Source organism: Peromyscus eremicus, chromosome 23 (assembly GCF_949786415.1).
Source record: "Peromyscus eremicus chromosome 23, PerEre_H2_v1, whole genome shotgun sequence".
Classification (NCBI taxonomy): Eukaryota; Metazoa; Chordata; class Mammalia; order Rodentia; family Cricetidae; genus Peromyscus; species Peromyscus eremicus.
This window is the reverse complement of record NC_081438.1, coordinates 2,169,588-2,185,502: the sequence shown is the minus strand read 5'-3', so window position 1 is coordinate 2,185,502 and position 15,915 is coordinate 2,169,588. Positions and strand designations below refer to the sequence as shown.

Here is a 15,915-nt window from a genome sequence, read left to right as displayed (position 1 = left end):
TGGCTTCAGAACAGACCCCTCAGGAGGACGATCCCCTAAAACTCTAAGTGCTCTGCCAGCCGACAAACGCGGAGAAGCACCGTGACCAAGCCAGGCAGTGCGACTCCCCAAAAGAGCAAGCACCTCCACTGCTGAGCACAGACATTTAACTGGGAAAAATGCCCGGTGCAGATTAAAATATTTCTGGTTAAAACGAAAAAACAAAAAACCACAATGGTCAGTGACCGCACAGAGGATGCTAACGAGCAGGTGAGTCAGTCCACTCTAGAGGGGAAGTCAGTAACCAGCACGGATGAGAAGAGTCGGTAGCATGTGCTGTAGAACAGTATTTTCATGTGTGTTACTTTTGTTTATGTCGCATTTGTTTAACTCTGTGAAGCTGTGTTACTGTGCCTGTCTAAAACACCTGATGGTCTACTAAAGAACTGAACGGCCAATAGCAAGGCAGGACAGAGAATAGGTGGGGCTGGCAGGCAGAAAGGATATACAGAAGGAGAAATCTGGGAGGGGAGAGAGAAGAAAGAAGTAGACAGAGAAGGAGGAAGGCATCAGGAGCCAGCCACCCAGCTACACAGCAAGCCACAGAGTAAGCAAATGGGAAAAGCCCAGAGGCAAAAGGTAGATGGGATAAATTAAGGAAAGCTGTCAAGAAATAAGCCAAGCTAAGGCCAGGCATTCATAATTAAGAATAAGCCTCTGTGAGTGATTTCTTTGGGAGCTGGGTGGTGGGCCCCCCAAAAGAGCAGAAACAACAAGGATGGAGGAAAACTCAGCACATCAACTAGATTCTGAAAGAAGCCAAAGGAAATGTTGGAGGCAAAAGGCGATGGTTCAATGAAAACACGGGAAAGCTGTACAAAGGGTTCTGGCAGAGCAAGAACGAGTATTTCCTCCGGCCCGTGTCCAGCCCTGCTCTGGGGATAGGGCTCTTCCCAAGAGCAGCAGAGGGCACTGTGTGTAGGTGTGCCACTAGAGTGGCGGCATGTTACTCCAACCAAGTCATAATATCCCAGTGGCTCAGGTTCAGACAGACAGAAAGCCATAAAAGGCCAAGTGTGAGCGAAAAGGAAGACTTCCATCAATTTTTTCAAGGACACAGAATTCCTTCAGACATGCAATGTGTCAGGCCCTGGCTAGGAAGCAGGGATGAAGTGGTCCAGATGGCAAATGGGACCAGGGCACACTGCTCCTTCCTATCAACAGGACAGGCAGACCTGTAGACGGCTGGGTTCTGGAAGAGATCTTTGCAAAATGGCTCTCCCTGTCTGAGTCTCACTGCGAAGCCAAATCATGCACAATGACGGACCGGCTTCCCTGTGCCATGAAAAACACTGTTTTGTGGTGCATGCTGTGCTGGGCATGGGGCTACATGCTGGGCATGTGACATGGGTCTGTCCCTCTTTGATGCAGAAGATGCTGAGCAAAGGTGGTGAGGTCATCGGAAGCTGGTGTTGTCCTCCAGGCCCTGCTGAGGACAGCCTGCCTGTTCATGTGGGAAAAACAAACTGCTTCTTATGATCCCTCCATCAGCAGAGTTCTTCACGGTGTGCGGCAACAGTGAGGTGGGGTGCCTTGTGCAGGAACTGTGCTCAAGCCTGCTACCATGACCCTTATTAAGGGGTGATGCAAAGATGTGAGTGCAGGACTAGGCCTTGCCACTGACACAGAGGATGGAGGTGATGGTTAATGATGCAGAGGGAGGGTCAGAGGTCACAGAAGCCTGTGCTTACATCCATCACTGAAAGACAGCATCCCAGGTAGGTTCCTTCCTTCCTTCCTTCCTTCCTTCCTTCCTTCCTTCCTTCCTTCCTTCCTTCCTCCCTCCCTCCCTCCCTCCCTCCCTCCCTTCCTTCCTTCCTTTTGAGATCAGGTCTCACTGTGTAGCCCTGGAACTAGCTCTATAGACCAGGCTGGCCCCAAACTCACAGGGATCTGCGGCCTCTGCCCCCTCCTCCCAGTGCTGGGATTAAAGGTGCGTTACTGACCTCCTCCTTGTCCTTCAGTCTCCTCCTCCTGTTCACTAGTGTTTCCCAGGCACCCAGTCTGTGTCTGCACACAGAGCAGCCACGCAGCCGTGCTGAGACCCAAAAGCCCGGGAGCAGGGTAGGATTTGAGGTCAGTGGTGGCACAAAGGGAAGGGCGTCAACTACACATGGCCTATCCCAGAAGCTCCTCCAAGACAGAATGACACCTCTCCCTGCTTCCTGCAGCTCCCTTGGGCCTCCTTGCCAGGAGGCAGGAAACTTGTGCCACAAGCCAAGTGATTCCTTCCCTGGGGAAGTGCCTCGGCTGTCCCTCACAGCAGGGAGAGCCAACCAGTGCAGTGGCCATCCTGGGGGCCTCTGCTCTGCTCAGCTCCTCTGCTCCCGGGAGGTCTTTCTCCATGTCCCTTCCTGGAGCCTTCATTCCACACTCCGGGCCTTCTCACTTCGCTTTCCCTGTAACCGTGGTAACGAGGTGTCTGTACAGGGCACCATTCTGGGCCGCTTTCCCTTCCTAGGACACTGAGGTAGCTTGATGTGCAAGCCCCACCCTTCAACACCAGCCATGGCATCAAGAGGATACTCATGCTCCAGGGAACCCAGAGAGCACGGAGGGAATCCGAAGCTGGCGGAACAGACCCACGCTGTACCCAAACCACACTGCAAAGCGAAGCCAGAAGCCTGGAGCCTCCCGACCCTTGGCACCTTCCCTTCCTCCTGGGACTCCTGCCCAGCCCTCAGTGTAGGTCACCGGTGCAAGGGGCCTTCCTGGCGCCCGATAACGACATAACTGGTGTGCAAGGCTGAGAAAGCCCAGGTGCTGCCCTCCGCAGGAGCCAAGCCGCTGCAGCTTTTCTTGCAACCATGATGTACGCTACCCTATGGCTCCAAGCCCAGGGTCTATCCGGGTTCCAGGTTTGCCCACACAAGCCCCGCCCCTCCCCAGCCCCGCCCAACAGGCAAATCCGCCACTTAAGTGTTCATGACTAGGCCAACAGTCCACATTCTTCTCTGCCTGGGCTGACTAGGGAGACGTGGAAGTGGTGGTTACCAGTGACTGTTGAGCCAGGGGGATGAACAGAAGGGACTCCTGTAGCCAGGAGAAGGTGCTGAGCTTCTGAGCCTCGGGCAGCAGGAGCTGGGAGGGGCAAAGCCCTGCACCCCAGAGGGGAGGGACTATGGCGTCCCACCGCCAGGGTCATACCACCTGGGATACCAGGGGCAGAAGAACCACCGTTTTCCACCACAAGCAGGGAGGTGGGGCTGCTGACCCACCATCACTTCCTTCAAGGAAGGATGAGCCTGCTTTCACATACGAAGACATCTATTACAGGCCTTCCTTGACCAGGAAGAAAGCCATATGCGACTTCCGGGTGAGGTGGCCAGAACTGATTCTCCTGGACCAGGAGAAAAAGGAGGGGGGACTTCCCCTACTTGGCCAAAGCTCCTCTGAGAAGCAGGTCCATCAGGTCAGTGCCTCCTCATCGGTGGTCAGCATCAGCAACACAGACCTGGAGAGCATTCCCAGTGAGCTCCAGGACTCCAAAGGATTGTTTGCTGTGGGCCCTCAGCACTATCCTGCAGAACCTCCTTATGTGACCATTCTCAACAACTATCTGAGGCCAGAGTTAATGACCCGGCTGGAGAGGAGGGTGAGGAAGAAGACCATAGCAGCCCTGCGTGAGCTAGAAGAGGAGATGGAAGCAGTTAAGAGCCGGCGGTCGGTACTGATAATGGACATCAAGGAAATGCAGATGGAAATGTCACTGGAAGAAACAGAAAGCAAACCCTTCCTGGAGTACCTGAAACAGAGGAAGGGGGAGAGCCAGAGGAAATATGACTCCCTGTGGAAAGATTACAGCCGTCAGTGTCAGAAGATCGAGGAATGGAGGCGAGAGCTGGTCTCTGACTTAACCTCCCGCACGGCTGACCTCCAGGAGCAGCTACTGGGGAGCAGTAAGCTGGAGGTCTGCTTCAGGAAGAAGTTGAAGACCCTGAGGCCCGTAGCACAAATAAAGGAGAGCCAGGACCGAAAGATCGAGGCCTTAGAGCAGGAGAAAGCCAGCATCGTGTCTGACATCCGCTTCATGGACCAAGAGGCACACTTCCAGTTCCTGAAGGAAAAGGCCGACCTGGAGAAGCAAGTGGAGGAACTGAACCTGCTGGACTCAGGAAAGGACATCACCAGGGAGCTGAAGAAGAAGACCAAGGCCTTGGAGGCTAGGATCCAGCAGGCTCACAAGGACTTCTGCAAGGGTGTCATTGCTGAGAACAAGCAGCTGCGAACGGAGCTCCAGCAGCTGGATCAGGAATTCTGCAAGCTGGAAGCCAGAAGGGAGAAGCTGGAGCAGCGGAAACAGCAATGGAAAGAGCATCAGTGGTACCTGGAGGCCCTGGCCCGGGGGAGGCAGCGCCTGTGGCAGATGGAGCACCGCCCCCCTAAACCACAGGCCACCCCACACCCAACCCAGGGCCGTCTACAGGGTGCCAGGCCGAGAGCCACTCCTAAGTAATGGCTGCCGTGTCCCAGGAAGGAGACTGGAGCTCAAGTTGGGAGTAGCACACAAGACTTGAAGATGTCATCAGGATAATGCACGGGCAGGGGCAGACGCACCAAGGGGATGGAGGGCTGAGCTCCTCAGAGAGGCAGAGGGGTCCTGGCCTGGCCTGTCTCTCAGGCTTGGGCCCCCTCACAGCAGCCTGAAGGGTTCTCCTAACCAAAGGCTTCCCAGCATATGGGAAACTTGGTTCTTTAGACTCCATACTCTCCTTGACAACAAGTTCCCTGTGGTAGTGTAGACTTTGGTGCTCAATCCCTGCTCTAGTGTGGACTTCATGACAACAGGGTGCATTTGTAATCAGCACCTTCCATACAGTCACCCCATCTCACAGTAGTGGGAGTGGTGTCACAGGTGGGTACAGGGTGTTCTCTGGGGAAATGGGTTCTTCGCACTTGTGTGTGGCTGAGGCTGGATTTGTCTGCAGAGCTGTGGGTTGTGATGTGGCCTGTGGCCCTGGGTTTGGGTCCTGTGATCCTGTGTGACAAAATATAGACAGCTCTCTGAGTCCTGGGTATTGCTGCAGACAGAAAGCCTCAGCATTACATTGTAGATGTTTAACTTTTACTTAGCTATAAAATGAACTCATTTGAAACTGTGCTGCAAATGAAAATGAATGTACCTTTGGTTTACAGATTTAGCTTGCATGTGAAATGTTTTGTTCTTAAACCATGTTATTGAAAAATAAGAGCCTGGCTATGATTGTTCATAATAAAAGTCTGTTTAGCATTACCCAAACAAAAGCCTACTTGTGAGTATTCAAAATAAAAGATGAAGGTAAGAGACCACGGTGTGAAGGAAGGTGGAAGATGGAGTGTGACAGGGAAAGACTTAACATCAAAGTTACCATATTGCTGTCCATCTCGCTGGGCATAGAACATCTGAAGGGTTTAAGACGGAGTGGCACCGTGGCCAGGAGGTCCAGCAGGTGGCCATGTCCTAGTATTTGAAGCTGATGGGCAGCCACCCCTTGGCCATCTCCATCCCATTCCCTGTGCAGCATTTACTGCCCCGTGTGTCCTGCGTGGCCCCATGTCAGCAAAGAACTACAAGTTTGCTGGCATGTCATGTGATACCCCAGTACCTCACCTAGTCTCTGCACCTCATGAAGACTGAGGCCAGTCTGGTGGCTTTAGGGAAGATTTCAATCAGTCCTCATCATGTCCATCAGTTTCCTCAGCAACATCCTAAGCCAGCCTATCCTAAAGCAGCTCTCTGTCTGCCTTGCGTATGTCTAAGGGTGTAGGTCCTGGATTCCTGTCTCCTGACTGTTTCTAAGGAGTCAGGGTCCCCAGAGTCCTCATCTGCTGGATCACAGACTTGCTGCTTTCTTGGCAGAGTACATGTGGTCAGTGACCTGGAGAAAAACACCGGCTGAGCAGGCTGCCTGCCAGTGGGAACAATGAGCTTGACCCTTGCGCCACAGCACAGCTTTTATTGGGGACATGCTGGGTGAGGCTGGGGTGAACAGGCGGATGGTGAGCGGGCCTGCCTGGCGCTGCTTCACAGATCTGTGGCTAACCGGGTCCTGGCAGTGTGCGGCCTCGTTTATTCCATCCTTCATTTTGTAATCTACATGTAGTAGCCAAGTCCTCCAGCTGGCATTCTGTTTAAACTCCACCACAGCTCTTAGACATGAGGCAGTATGTGCTGCTCAGCTCTGCAGAATTCATGGGTAGAAACAGGGACACCGTCTCCCACTGCACAAGCCGGTGTTTCCCTGACCTAAAGCAGACAAGGACACAAGGGAAGAACACACAGTCCAATCTCCCTCGTCGGACAGACACGACAACCTTCAAGTCTGAAGAACTAAGGTCAAGAGCACAGTAAAAGCCGGCCATGGTGGCACATGGCTTTAGTTACAGCACTTGGGAGCCGGAGGCAGACAGATCTTTGTGAGTTTGAGGCTACCCTGGTCTACAGAATGAATTCCAGGACAGCCAGGGCTGTTACACTGAGAAACCCTGTCTTGAAAAACTAAGATAGATGATAGATAGATAGATAGACAGACAGACAGACAGATAGATAGATAGATAGACAGACAGACAGATAGCTCCTTAGCTAGCTCAGGGAGACAGAGGGCCTTTAAAGCTCAGGGCCAGGTAACCTGCAGTGTGAAATGGACATGAAACAACCCACAGTCAATACAACCCCATCAAAATCCAAACAATGTTCCTCAAAGAACTCAGAAAAATAATCCTCAAATTTACATGGAAAAAACAAACCAAACAAAACAAACCAAGCTCCTGAGGAGAAGCAGTGCTGGCCCTGACACAGTACTCGATGTCCAATTACACCACAAAGCCACAGTCACAGAACCAGCACAGCCCCGCCACAAAAGCTAACCTGGAGGTTAGTCAAAGAGGACAGATGGGCCAGCAACAAACCAGCAAAACCTCAGCCATCTAGGTTTTCACAAAGCTCTCCAAGAAGGCAGCTTCTTCCACGAAGAACACATGTGGGCCGGTGAGGTGGCTAGGTGGGTAAAGCCTGCTGCGAGGCCTGATGACAAGAGTTCCCGCCCAGAGATCTACATGGTGGGAGGAGAGAACCACCTCCAGCAGACGGTTGTCCTCTTACCTACACACAGCCATCACAGCATGCTTGCCGCAGTGTGGACATGCGCATGCACACATGTGCTCACTCTCGCTCGCTCTGTCTGTCTCTCTCTCACAGGTGTGTGTGTGCGCACACACACACACACACAATGAATGAATGAACAGCAACATGAGTTGGTAAGATATGATGCCAGATGTGGTATTATGTGCCAATCATCCAATCGCTTGGGAGGGGGAAGCAGAAGATCAGGGTGATACACAATACACAATGTACATCCATCATAATGAAACCGTGGTATCTGCAGAGTGAATGGAAATCAGTGTAGCAGCAACATAATGGTTCTTGGAAGCCTACTCCTCATGCTGGGTGGCCTTGCCCAGCCTTAATGAAGGGGAGGAGCTCAGTCTCACTGCAGCTTGGTATGCCACGCTTTGTCATACCCATGGGAGGCCTGCCCCTTTCTGAACAGAAACAGAGGAGGAGTGAATTGAGGAGTGAGGGCAGGGGGACTGGGAGGAGAGGAGGGAAGGGAAACTGCCGTCAGGATGTAAAATAAATTTAATAAAAAAAATTGGGAAAGAGAAATACCACATGTGTCCTATAGAGAACTTAGATATATTTTTCTATTTTGGGGAGGTAGGGGTCAGAGCACAACTTGCAAGAGTAGGTTCTCTACTTCTACTACACACATCTTGAGTAAGCCAGAAGAGGGTGTCAGATCCCCCGGAACTGGAGTCACAGATAGTTGTGAGCCACCATGTGCTGGGAACTGAACCCAGGTGCTCGGGAAAAGCTTAACCACTGAGCCAGATCTCCAGATCCATAGCCATGAAATCAGAAAGGGGATTACGGAGATCATTAGGAGGTAAGAGGAAATTTTTTTTTGGACAGGGTCTCACTATGTAGCTCTGACTGTGCTGGAGCTCACTGTGTAGACCTGGCTGTGCTGGAACTCACAGACATCTGCCTGCCTCTGCCTCCTGAATCCTGGGATTAAAGGTGTGCACCACCACACTCGGCCAAGAAGACCCCTTAGGGAGGATGGACATTGAGATGACGATGGAACACAGGACACAAAACAGGAGCAGAGAACAAGTGACATGACATCTGTGCATGAAAACACCATAACGTATCCTGCTGCTGCGTGTGCTGACATGGGAGATTAACTTAAAAGCTGACCCCACTGCAGCAAGGCCGACCTCCACAGACACCAAGCTCTTCTGTCTCCCAGCGATTCCTGCTCATTCCAGGTCCTTGCTCAGCTCAAGTGCACTCCAGATCCACGTGACTCCCCAGGCCTGCTCTGTGAGCTGCCCCTGTGCTGGCCTCCCTTTGGCTGTGTGCTGAGGCCATGCTGTGACACTGCATGTGAACGGGATGCTGTGACAGACACTGCAGTTCTAAGTCAGTGATGCTGAGGCCGGCGCTTGCTTCTCTGGAAGGTGATGCTTAGCTGGAATGTGAGCCTGCCAGTACTAGGTGCCTTAGAACCAATGGGATGGAAGGAAGTCACTAGAAATGTGACATCATCAAGGAACCTGGACGGAGAGAAGCCCAGGCTGTCCTGTGGTATGAAGTGGGACCCCCACCCCCACCCCAGGACCGGCCTCTGCACTCAGGACTCCCGGTCACACCCACAAACTAACTGCAATGAAAACGCAACAGCATCCCAGCCAGAGCCCCTGGGAAAGGGATTGACTTCGGGAGAGACACTGTCCATCCCAACTCACACAAAACTACAGAAATCACAGTATGCAGGACTTGCTGAATCTTCCAAGAGACCCAGACCCATGCTCACAGTCACCTGACTTATGACAAAGGTGCTTAGGGCATTCATCAGCGGCACAGGAATGCTGGATAACCAGATGGGAAAAAAATTACCCTTGACCTCCACTCACACCACCCACAAACAGAAATTCAGGTGAGATTAGAAACAGAAAGTGAGAAACAAAAACAATCAAATCTTTTTTAAAAATTGGAGATCAAAATAGTAGGCAGTAGTTTTTCGAGCTGCAGAAGGCAACAGAGGGAAACACTGACTAGACACCATCAAAATGAGAACAGCAGCTCACCAAGGAAAAGCATTAGGCGTGCTGCAAACCGGGTCTCCATACACGTATACATGGTACACATACACATGCACACATACATGCATACACCAGACGTGTGCAAATATAAATAAGTAAAAACCATATGAAAAAATCTGCCACATCCAGAGCAGGGCATATCTGATGTGTTTTGGAGGGGGCTGTGGTGTAGCTCGGGGCAGAGCACGTGGTGTCAAGCACCGTGAGGTCCTGGCAGGTTCTCCCCTCCATCACAGCAGTGTTCAGAGAACACCGAGGCCTGAGGAGCAGCTGCAGTCACGGACAGCACAAGGTGTCATCACAGCACTGCAGCACCAGCCCCGCGTCTTCAGACTTAACTTACCCACAGGTGGTCGCCATCCACCCTGACAGCAAACTTGAGCTTCCGCAGACGGATAAGCGTGGGCGGGGTCCCAGAAAGGTCCCACAGGCAGCGCACAACTCCAGCAAGCTGGCCACAGAGCAGTTCCTGTTGGTCCAAAAGGGTCTGTGGGAGAAGCAGACAACGTTTGATCTGACTGCTCTTTGCATACCAGCATCTGCTCCCCACTTTCCCAGGCCGAAGATAGTTCTTATATTTTTTAAATTTTTGTGATGACTATCGTATGCGTTTCTGTGTGCTCGTGTGGGAGTTGGGCACCTGCACCGTAGCACCTGTGTGGAGATCAGAGGACCATTCTGGAAGCCAATTTTCTCTTCTGTTGTGGGTTCCAGAGATTTACTTCAGGTTGTGCTTTGCCTTGCTGAGCTATCTGGCTAGCTGACTGTGTGTGCTTTGGTTGTGCTGTTGTTGTTAAGGCAGTGTCTTATTGTGTAGCCTGACTGCACGGGAACTCACTCCATGCAGACCTAGATCCATTTGCCTCTGCCTCCCCAGTGCTAGGATTAAAGGTGTGCACCAACACCACCCAGCCAGTTTTTACATTTTTAATCACCATAAAAAACAGCCACAGCTGGGCTTGGTGGTCTATGCCTGTAATCCCGCTGACACAAAAGAATCCAAAGTTCAAAGGCAGGGACCAGAGAGACGGCTCATCAGTTTAGAGCACTTGCTGCTCCTCCAAGAACTGGAGTTCCAGTCCCAGTGTGCTGTAGAATACTATTTTAAAGTGTGTTACTTTGTTTATGTTGCATTTGTTTGACTCTGTGAAGCTGTGTTAGTGTGCTTGTCTAGAGCACCTGATGGTCTCATAAAGGGCTGAACGGCCAATAGCGAGGCAGGAGAGAGGATAGGAGGGGGTGGCAGGCAGAGAGAATACACAGAAGGAGAGACCTGGGAGAAAATAAAGACAGAGCAAGAGAGGAAGGAGAGGAAGGAGAGGAGGACGTCAGGGGCCAGCCACCCAGCCAGCTATGGAGTAAGAGTAAAAGTAAGATATAGTAATACACAGCAGTAATATACAGAAATAAGCCGGGCGGTGGTGGCGCACGCCTTTAATCCCAGCACTCGGGAGGCAGAGGCAGGCGGATCTCTGTGAGTTCGAGGCCAGCCTGGGCTACCAAGTGAGTTCCAGGAAAGGCACAAAGCTACACAGGGAAACCTTGTCTCGAAAAACAAAAACAAAAAAAACAAAAACAAACAAACAAACAAACAAACAAATATATATATATATATATATATATACATACAGAAATAAGAAAAGGAAAAAGCCCAGAGGTAAAAGGTAGATGGGATAATTTAAGAAAAGCTGGCAAGAAAAAAGCCAAGCTAAGGCCAGGCATTTATAATGAAGAATAAGCCCCCATGTGTGATTTATTTAGGAGCTGGACGGCAGGTCCCCCAAAAGAGCAAAAACAACCAACTACGCCAGTATCCACATGATGGCTCACATCATCTGCAACCATCCAGTCCCAGGGGATGTGACACCCTCTTCTGCCCTCCATGGGCACCAGACACATACATATATGTAGACAAAACACTCATATGCATAAAATAAATGTAAAAAAAAAAAGAGTTAAGAGCAGCCTGGGTCATAGGGCAAGACACTAGCTCCAACCCTCTCCCCACCACACAAGAAAACCAACGAAGGAGAGTGAACAGTGGAGCCCTGGTGACTCTCGAGTCCGGCCTTCACGGAGTCACGAATGGCTGCTGGGGTAGAGAAGCCACAGTGAACACAGGCCGCACACTTTCCCTGAACCATGTCACAAGCACACAGGACAGGGTGTAACAGGAAGTGCACCTGCCACCATGATGACATCCTGCCTCACAGAAGGGACCGTGGACCTCACCAGGGGTCTAGAGCTTGCTGCAAACGGAAAGTGAAAGGAAATCAGTGGACAGATGTCACTTGATGTCACCACGAGGAGGTGATCATCCCAACCCACAGCACGGCATTTTACAGGCAGCTCGGTAATCTGAGGGAACGAGGAGAATACAGGATGACAGGCGTCCGAGGACTGATAGTAAAAATGGAACTTAGCATAGACTAAGCAAGCAGGCTGTGGGTGTTGTTAGGGTCCTGGCAAGGGGGGCGGGGAGGGGAGGAGAGGGAGGCAGGCAAGGCTGGTCGCCAAAGAAACGGTAACAATTAGAGTCTAGCTGCAACACCTGAGGACACTGAAGTGCTGCCACTCATGGTCACTTCGGGTGTGATCACGACACAACGCACGTTTCCGTTAGGCGCGAGACTTGACACCCATGGGTAAGATGACGCATTGTCTGGAACCTGCTTTACACGTCTCCGGGGAAAGCAGTAAGAGATGTGAGGGCCCCGTAAAGTTTGCAGTGCTCACAATGCTGGCACTAGGGTGGCGTGTCAAAGTCTGTAATGCCCTCTTCTGTGTGAATAAGAGCGTCTTGAAACCGGCTGACCAAAGACTCGAGAACAGGAGACAGACAAACAACTCCCACAGTTACAGCTGGGAAGAGAGGAGGACTGAACAGCTTGAGAACTGAGACAGAGACAAGTGTACTGCCGGTGGCATGGGCCTGTCAGCCCAGTGGCTACGCAGGCCGAGAACTCCGTGAGAACCTGTCTCGAAACTCAAAAGGTAAATAAATAAAAAGAGGGCTGGGAAGAGGGCAGAGCATGCACGCGGCCCTGAGTTTCATCCCCAACATGTTTTAAAAGAGGCCATGTGCTGCTGGGCAGTGGTGGCACGAGCCTTTAATCCCAGCGCTCAGGAGGCAGAGCCAGGAGGATCTCTGTGAGTTCGAGGCCAGCCTGCAATACAGAGCGAGTTCCAGGACAGGCTCCAAAGCTACAGAGAGAAACCCTGTCTCAAAACAAAACAAAACAAAACAAAAAAACCAGGCCATGTATATCGATTGCCCCTCTTACCTGGGAAGGGTAGAAGTAGCAGATGCCAGCTCTGGTTGGGTCTCCTTCTCCCTTTACCTTGGAACCATCATACAGAAAAAAGTAGTTCCACCTGGTAAGAGAACAGAACGGAGCCATGGGTCCCCGCTGGTGACAGTGACAAGTTCAGGACACTTCCTCTTTTGTCTCTGGCTCTGGGAGGGCTTGATGTTCAGCTGCCAGGAAGAGTCCAGCAGCCACAAGCAGATAAACCCACCACAAGTGCGGCACAGGCAGACTAAAGACGCCTGTGCGCAGCCATCAGCCATCTGCCAGAGGCGGCAGCCGTCTGTCCTACAGAGAACCAGCTCACCCCCTGCCAGCACTGTAGAAACCAGCACCCCTAGCTGTACAAGCACACGGCCTGCATGCTTTCTTGCTGTCTCTGGGTTCTGGTAACAACACAGACTGAGGTGTCTTCACTGTACTTCTAAGTATGCTGGTGGGAAGGAGGAGCCCTTTCCTGAGAACTCATGGACTCATTTAACAGATGTCTATGGAGGGCCTGCAGCAGACGTGCTCACCTATAAGGAGAAGACAGTAGCCTTTGAAAGCGGACAGAAAAACACCAGACTCCTCTCTGACCTTCAAAACCTTGCCAGCAGCTCAATCTTGCTTCCTCCCCACTCTTCCAGACTCCTCGGTGCAAAGGGGTCTTCCTTTAGAGTCTCTAGCACCTTCTGCACTTTTTCTAAAGACATTCAACCAACCCAGACAGGTCTCACTCTGTAGTCGAGGCTGACCTCAAACTCCACAGCCTCCTCTCTTTGCCTCCCTCCCAAGTTCTGGGACTACAGCCCCAGTCAGAACGTCTGGATTTGGAGACTCTTGCCCTGAGGCAGACATCACCTAATTGCACAAGGTGAGCCAGGCAGAAACTGGGCTTCAGTTTTAGTTCTTAGACTCAGAAAGCACACCAACCAGGCCACAGTAGCCCACACAGGGGACATAAGATTGTCACTGGAGCTTTCTCACAGGACTCAAGGCCCTCCCCTGAACCTCCCACTTCACCTTCCTCATGACAGACACCTGACCCAGAACCATCCATGTTCTCAAGCTCCAGGACTCAATGTGCAACTGGCCGGACACAGGTTTAATGGCAATCAAATGCATTTGTGAACTTTCAAAGCCTGCTGTGGACCACCCATCCTCCATCTTCCCACACTCTGAAATCAGCCCTGCTCCTCTAGGTACACTGTACCTTAGGCATCCTTTGGAACGGCTCCACACGTATTGCTAGGTCTGCTGAGTCTCGTTCAGCCACACCTAACAACTGTCACCTCAGGAGCACTTGCCAAACCAGGTTAGGAAAAAGGACAAAGCTACATGAGGGAACCGAGTTGCAGGCAGATGTTGCGCAAGAACCTTAGGAGCCAGACTGGCCAAACCTCAACTGCAACCATCCTGCCTCTCCACAGACACACCCAGGTGACCATGAAGACTGGCTGCACCATCACGATCATCTACCTACAATGCCTGAGGTGGAGTTTGCAAGGTGTTCTGGGTTATGCTTATTTTTGTTGTACTAGAGATTGAACCCAGGGCTTCCCAAATGCTAAGAGAACACTCTACCCCTGGGCTATATCCCCAGCCCAAAACTTGCAAGGTCTGAACACATTTCTCTGGAGAGAAATGGCTTCCACATTTAATGAGGTTGTTCCCAGGAGAACAGCAAGACTAGCTGGCCCAAGCTTCCAGTTCACTCAAATGATCCTGGAAGCAGCTTCAGGCAGGCCTTGACACTCACCATGAGGCTGACTTTGTCTCTGGGGGAGTGGCGGTGGCCATTTAATCTCCAGCTGGCCTCATCCTCTTCATCTGGTATTCCTCCTAGAAGCACTTCTCTGTCCCCAACTGGTATCCCCAGGCCACTGACTCCAGGTGTGGTCAAGTCGGGTGGTTTCTGTCACTTGCTTACTTTTCATTCAAAATGAAAATGTAACTTCCCTTCGGGGCAGGTTCATTTCCAGAAATCTCTCTGCATCTCTGAGAAGTTTAGGAGGAAACAGACTGAAGATGAACTAAATCCACTCAACAAGTCAGGTCTGTAGTCTGGCTTCAGGAGTCTCCATGTGGCTGTCTGCACTGGGACCTCTTCCAACTTCTTTCAGGGAGGTCCACGGGAGACAGAAGCACAGCCGATGGGCAGAGGCAGCTGCAGATAGGATCTAACTTTAGAATGGTTCAAAGCCATCCAGTGGGTCCCTTCGAATGCTCTGAAGTTTCCAGTTCACACTCCAGTGTCTCAGCTCTGAGTAAACACAAAGAGTCAATTCTTTCAGAAACCCATGAGCATGCATGTGACCCACAAGGTTCAATGAATGGTTGATTTCAAAACAGCTTTCAAAACTATGTTTCAAAATAAAAAGAGATTGGGTAGCAGAAACATCAAAGCTCCTTCATTTTTTTTCAGCAGGAAACATTGTCAGCCTTGCTGAAGGGAAATGAAATAACAAGTGTGAGCATTCTGAGTGTTAAGAAGCCACACAGGCTGGGCGGTGGTGGCGCACGCCTTTAATCCCAGCACTCGGGAGGCAGAGCCAGGAGGATCTCTGTGAGTTCGAGGCCAGCCTGGTCTCCAAAGTGAGTTCCAGGAAAGGCGCAAAGCTACACAGAGAAACCCTGTCTCAGAAGGAAAAAAAAAAAAGCCACACAGATCAATCAAACGGTTGCTGGGATGACAGTGGAACCGGTACTTAAAAGCCTAATCTGAATGTGTGCAGCTTTTCAGAGTACAAGAAGGAAACTTTCAGAGTGCCCTTCATTTCAAGCTCCCACGGGGAGAAGACCACTCAGTGTATCACAGAAGACCCAGTCAGAAGGGAGCCTGGCCTCACTTACTCCCTGACTCCTCCGAGGGAACAGCCCAGAAACGGGTGGTTCAAGGAGTTACAATGACTATCCGTGACAGTAGTCTTGCACTGCCCGGATAACACTAGGAGGAAACACAAAAATGGTTTAATCCCTCCACTTGGCAACCCTTCCGGAATTTTCATCTATAACCCTATTCCCACTTCTCCGGTTAATTCCTTCAGGGGCACGGTCTCCAAAGCTGGCCACCAGTCTTCCATCTGTGGAAACACAGACAGTTGTTTTACAGTCTTGGGGAAGGAGTCAGGCCTTTAATCCCAGTACCCGGGAGGTAAAGGGAGGCAGACTGTTGAGTTCCAGGCCAGCCACGGCTATGGAGTAAGACCGTCTTAAAAGCAAGCAAAGTCCCTGAGGAAGAAGGAAGTGCCTTGACGGAGATCCCCTCCACACCTGAGAAGGCCTCAAGACCTGTCATCTCAGTTACAGACACCTCGCTCTAGAGAGCGCGCAGGGCGTCTGTGCAGGGGCATCCCGGGTCCTGGAACCCACTCCTCCCATTCCCAAAGGCCTGGTTCTCAAAGGTCCGGAGGAGGTCAGCGATCATCTTGTGGGCAGG

General features: G+C 51.4%; 2 protein-coding genes across 2 annotated transcripts in view; one reads left to right on the top strand and one right to left on the bottom strand.

Moving 5' to 3' along the window:
* The window catches only part of Hps4 (HPS4 biogenesis of lysosomal organelles complex 3 subunit 2), a 32,672-nt gene extending 17,899 nt beyond the window's left edge, over positions 1-14,773 (bottom strand). Inside the window, exons 1-3 of the mRNA XM_059249103.1 lie at positions 14,236-14,773; positions 12,471-12,561; positions 9,530-9,673 (exon numbers count right to left, since the gene is read on the bottom strand). Of these exons, the coding sequence (XP_059105086.1) occupies positions 9,530-9,673; positions 12,471-12,561; positions 14,236-14,276 (276 nt within the window). The 5' untranslated portion in view covers positions 14,277-14,773. The remainder of the gene's footprint in view (positions 1-9,529; positions 9,674-12,470; positions 12,562-14,235) is intronic.
* On the top strand, positions 2,947-5,269 carry LOC131898050 (coiled-coil domain-containing protein 121-like). The gene is given in 1 exon segment (XM_059249102.1): positions 2,947-5,269. A coding segment is annotated over 1 exon segment (1,413 nt). The 5' UTR covers positions 2,947-3,160; the 3' UTR covers positions 4,574-5,269.
* Positions 14,774-15,915: the final 1,142 nt, after the last annotated feature.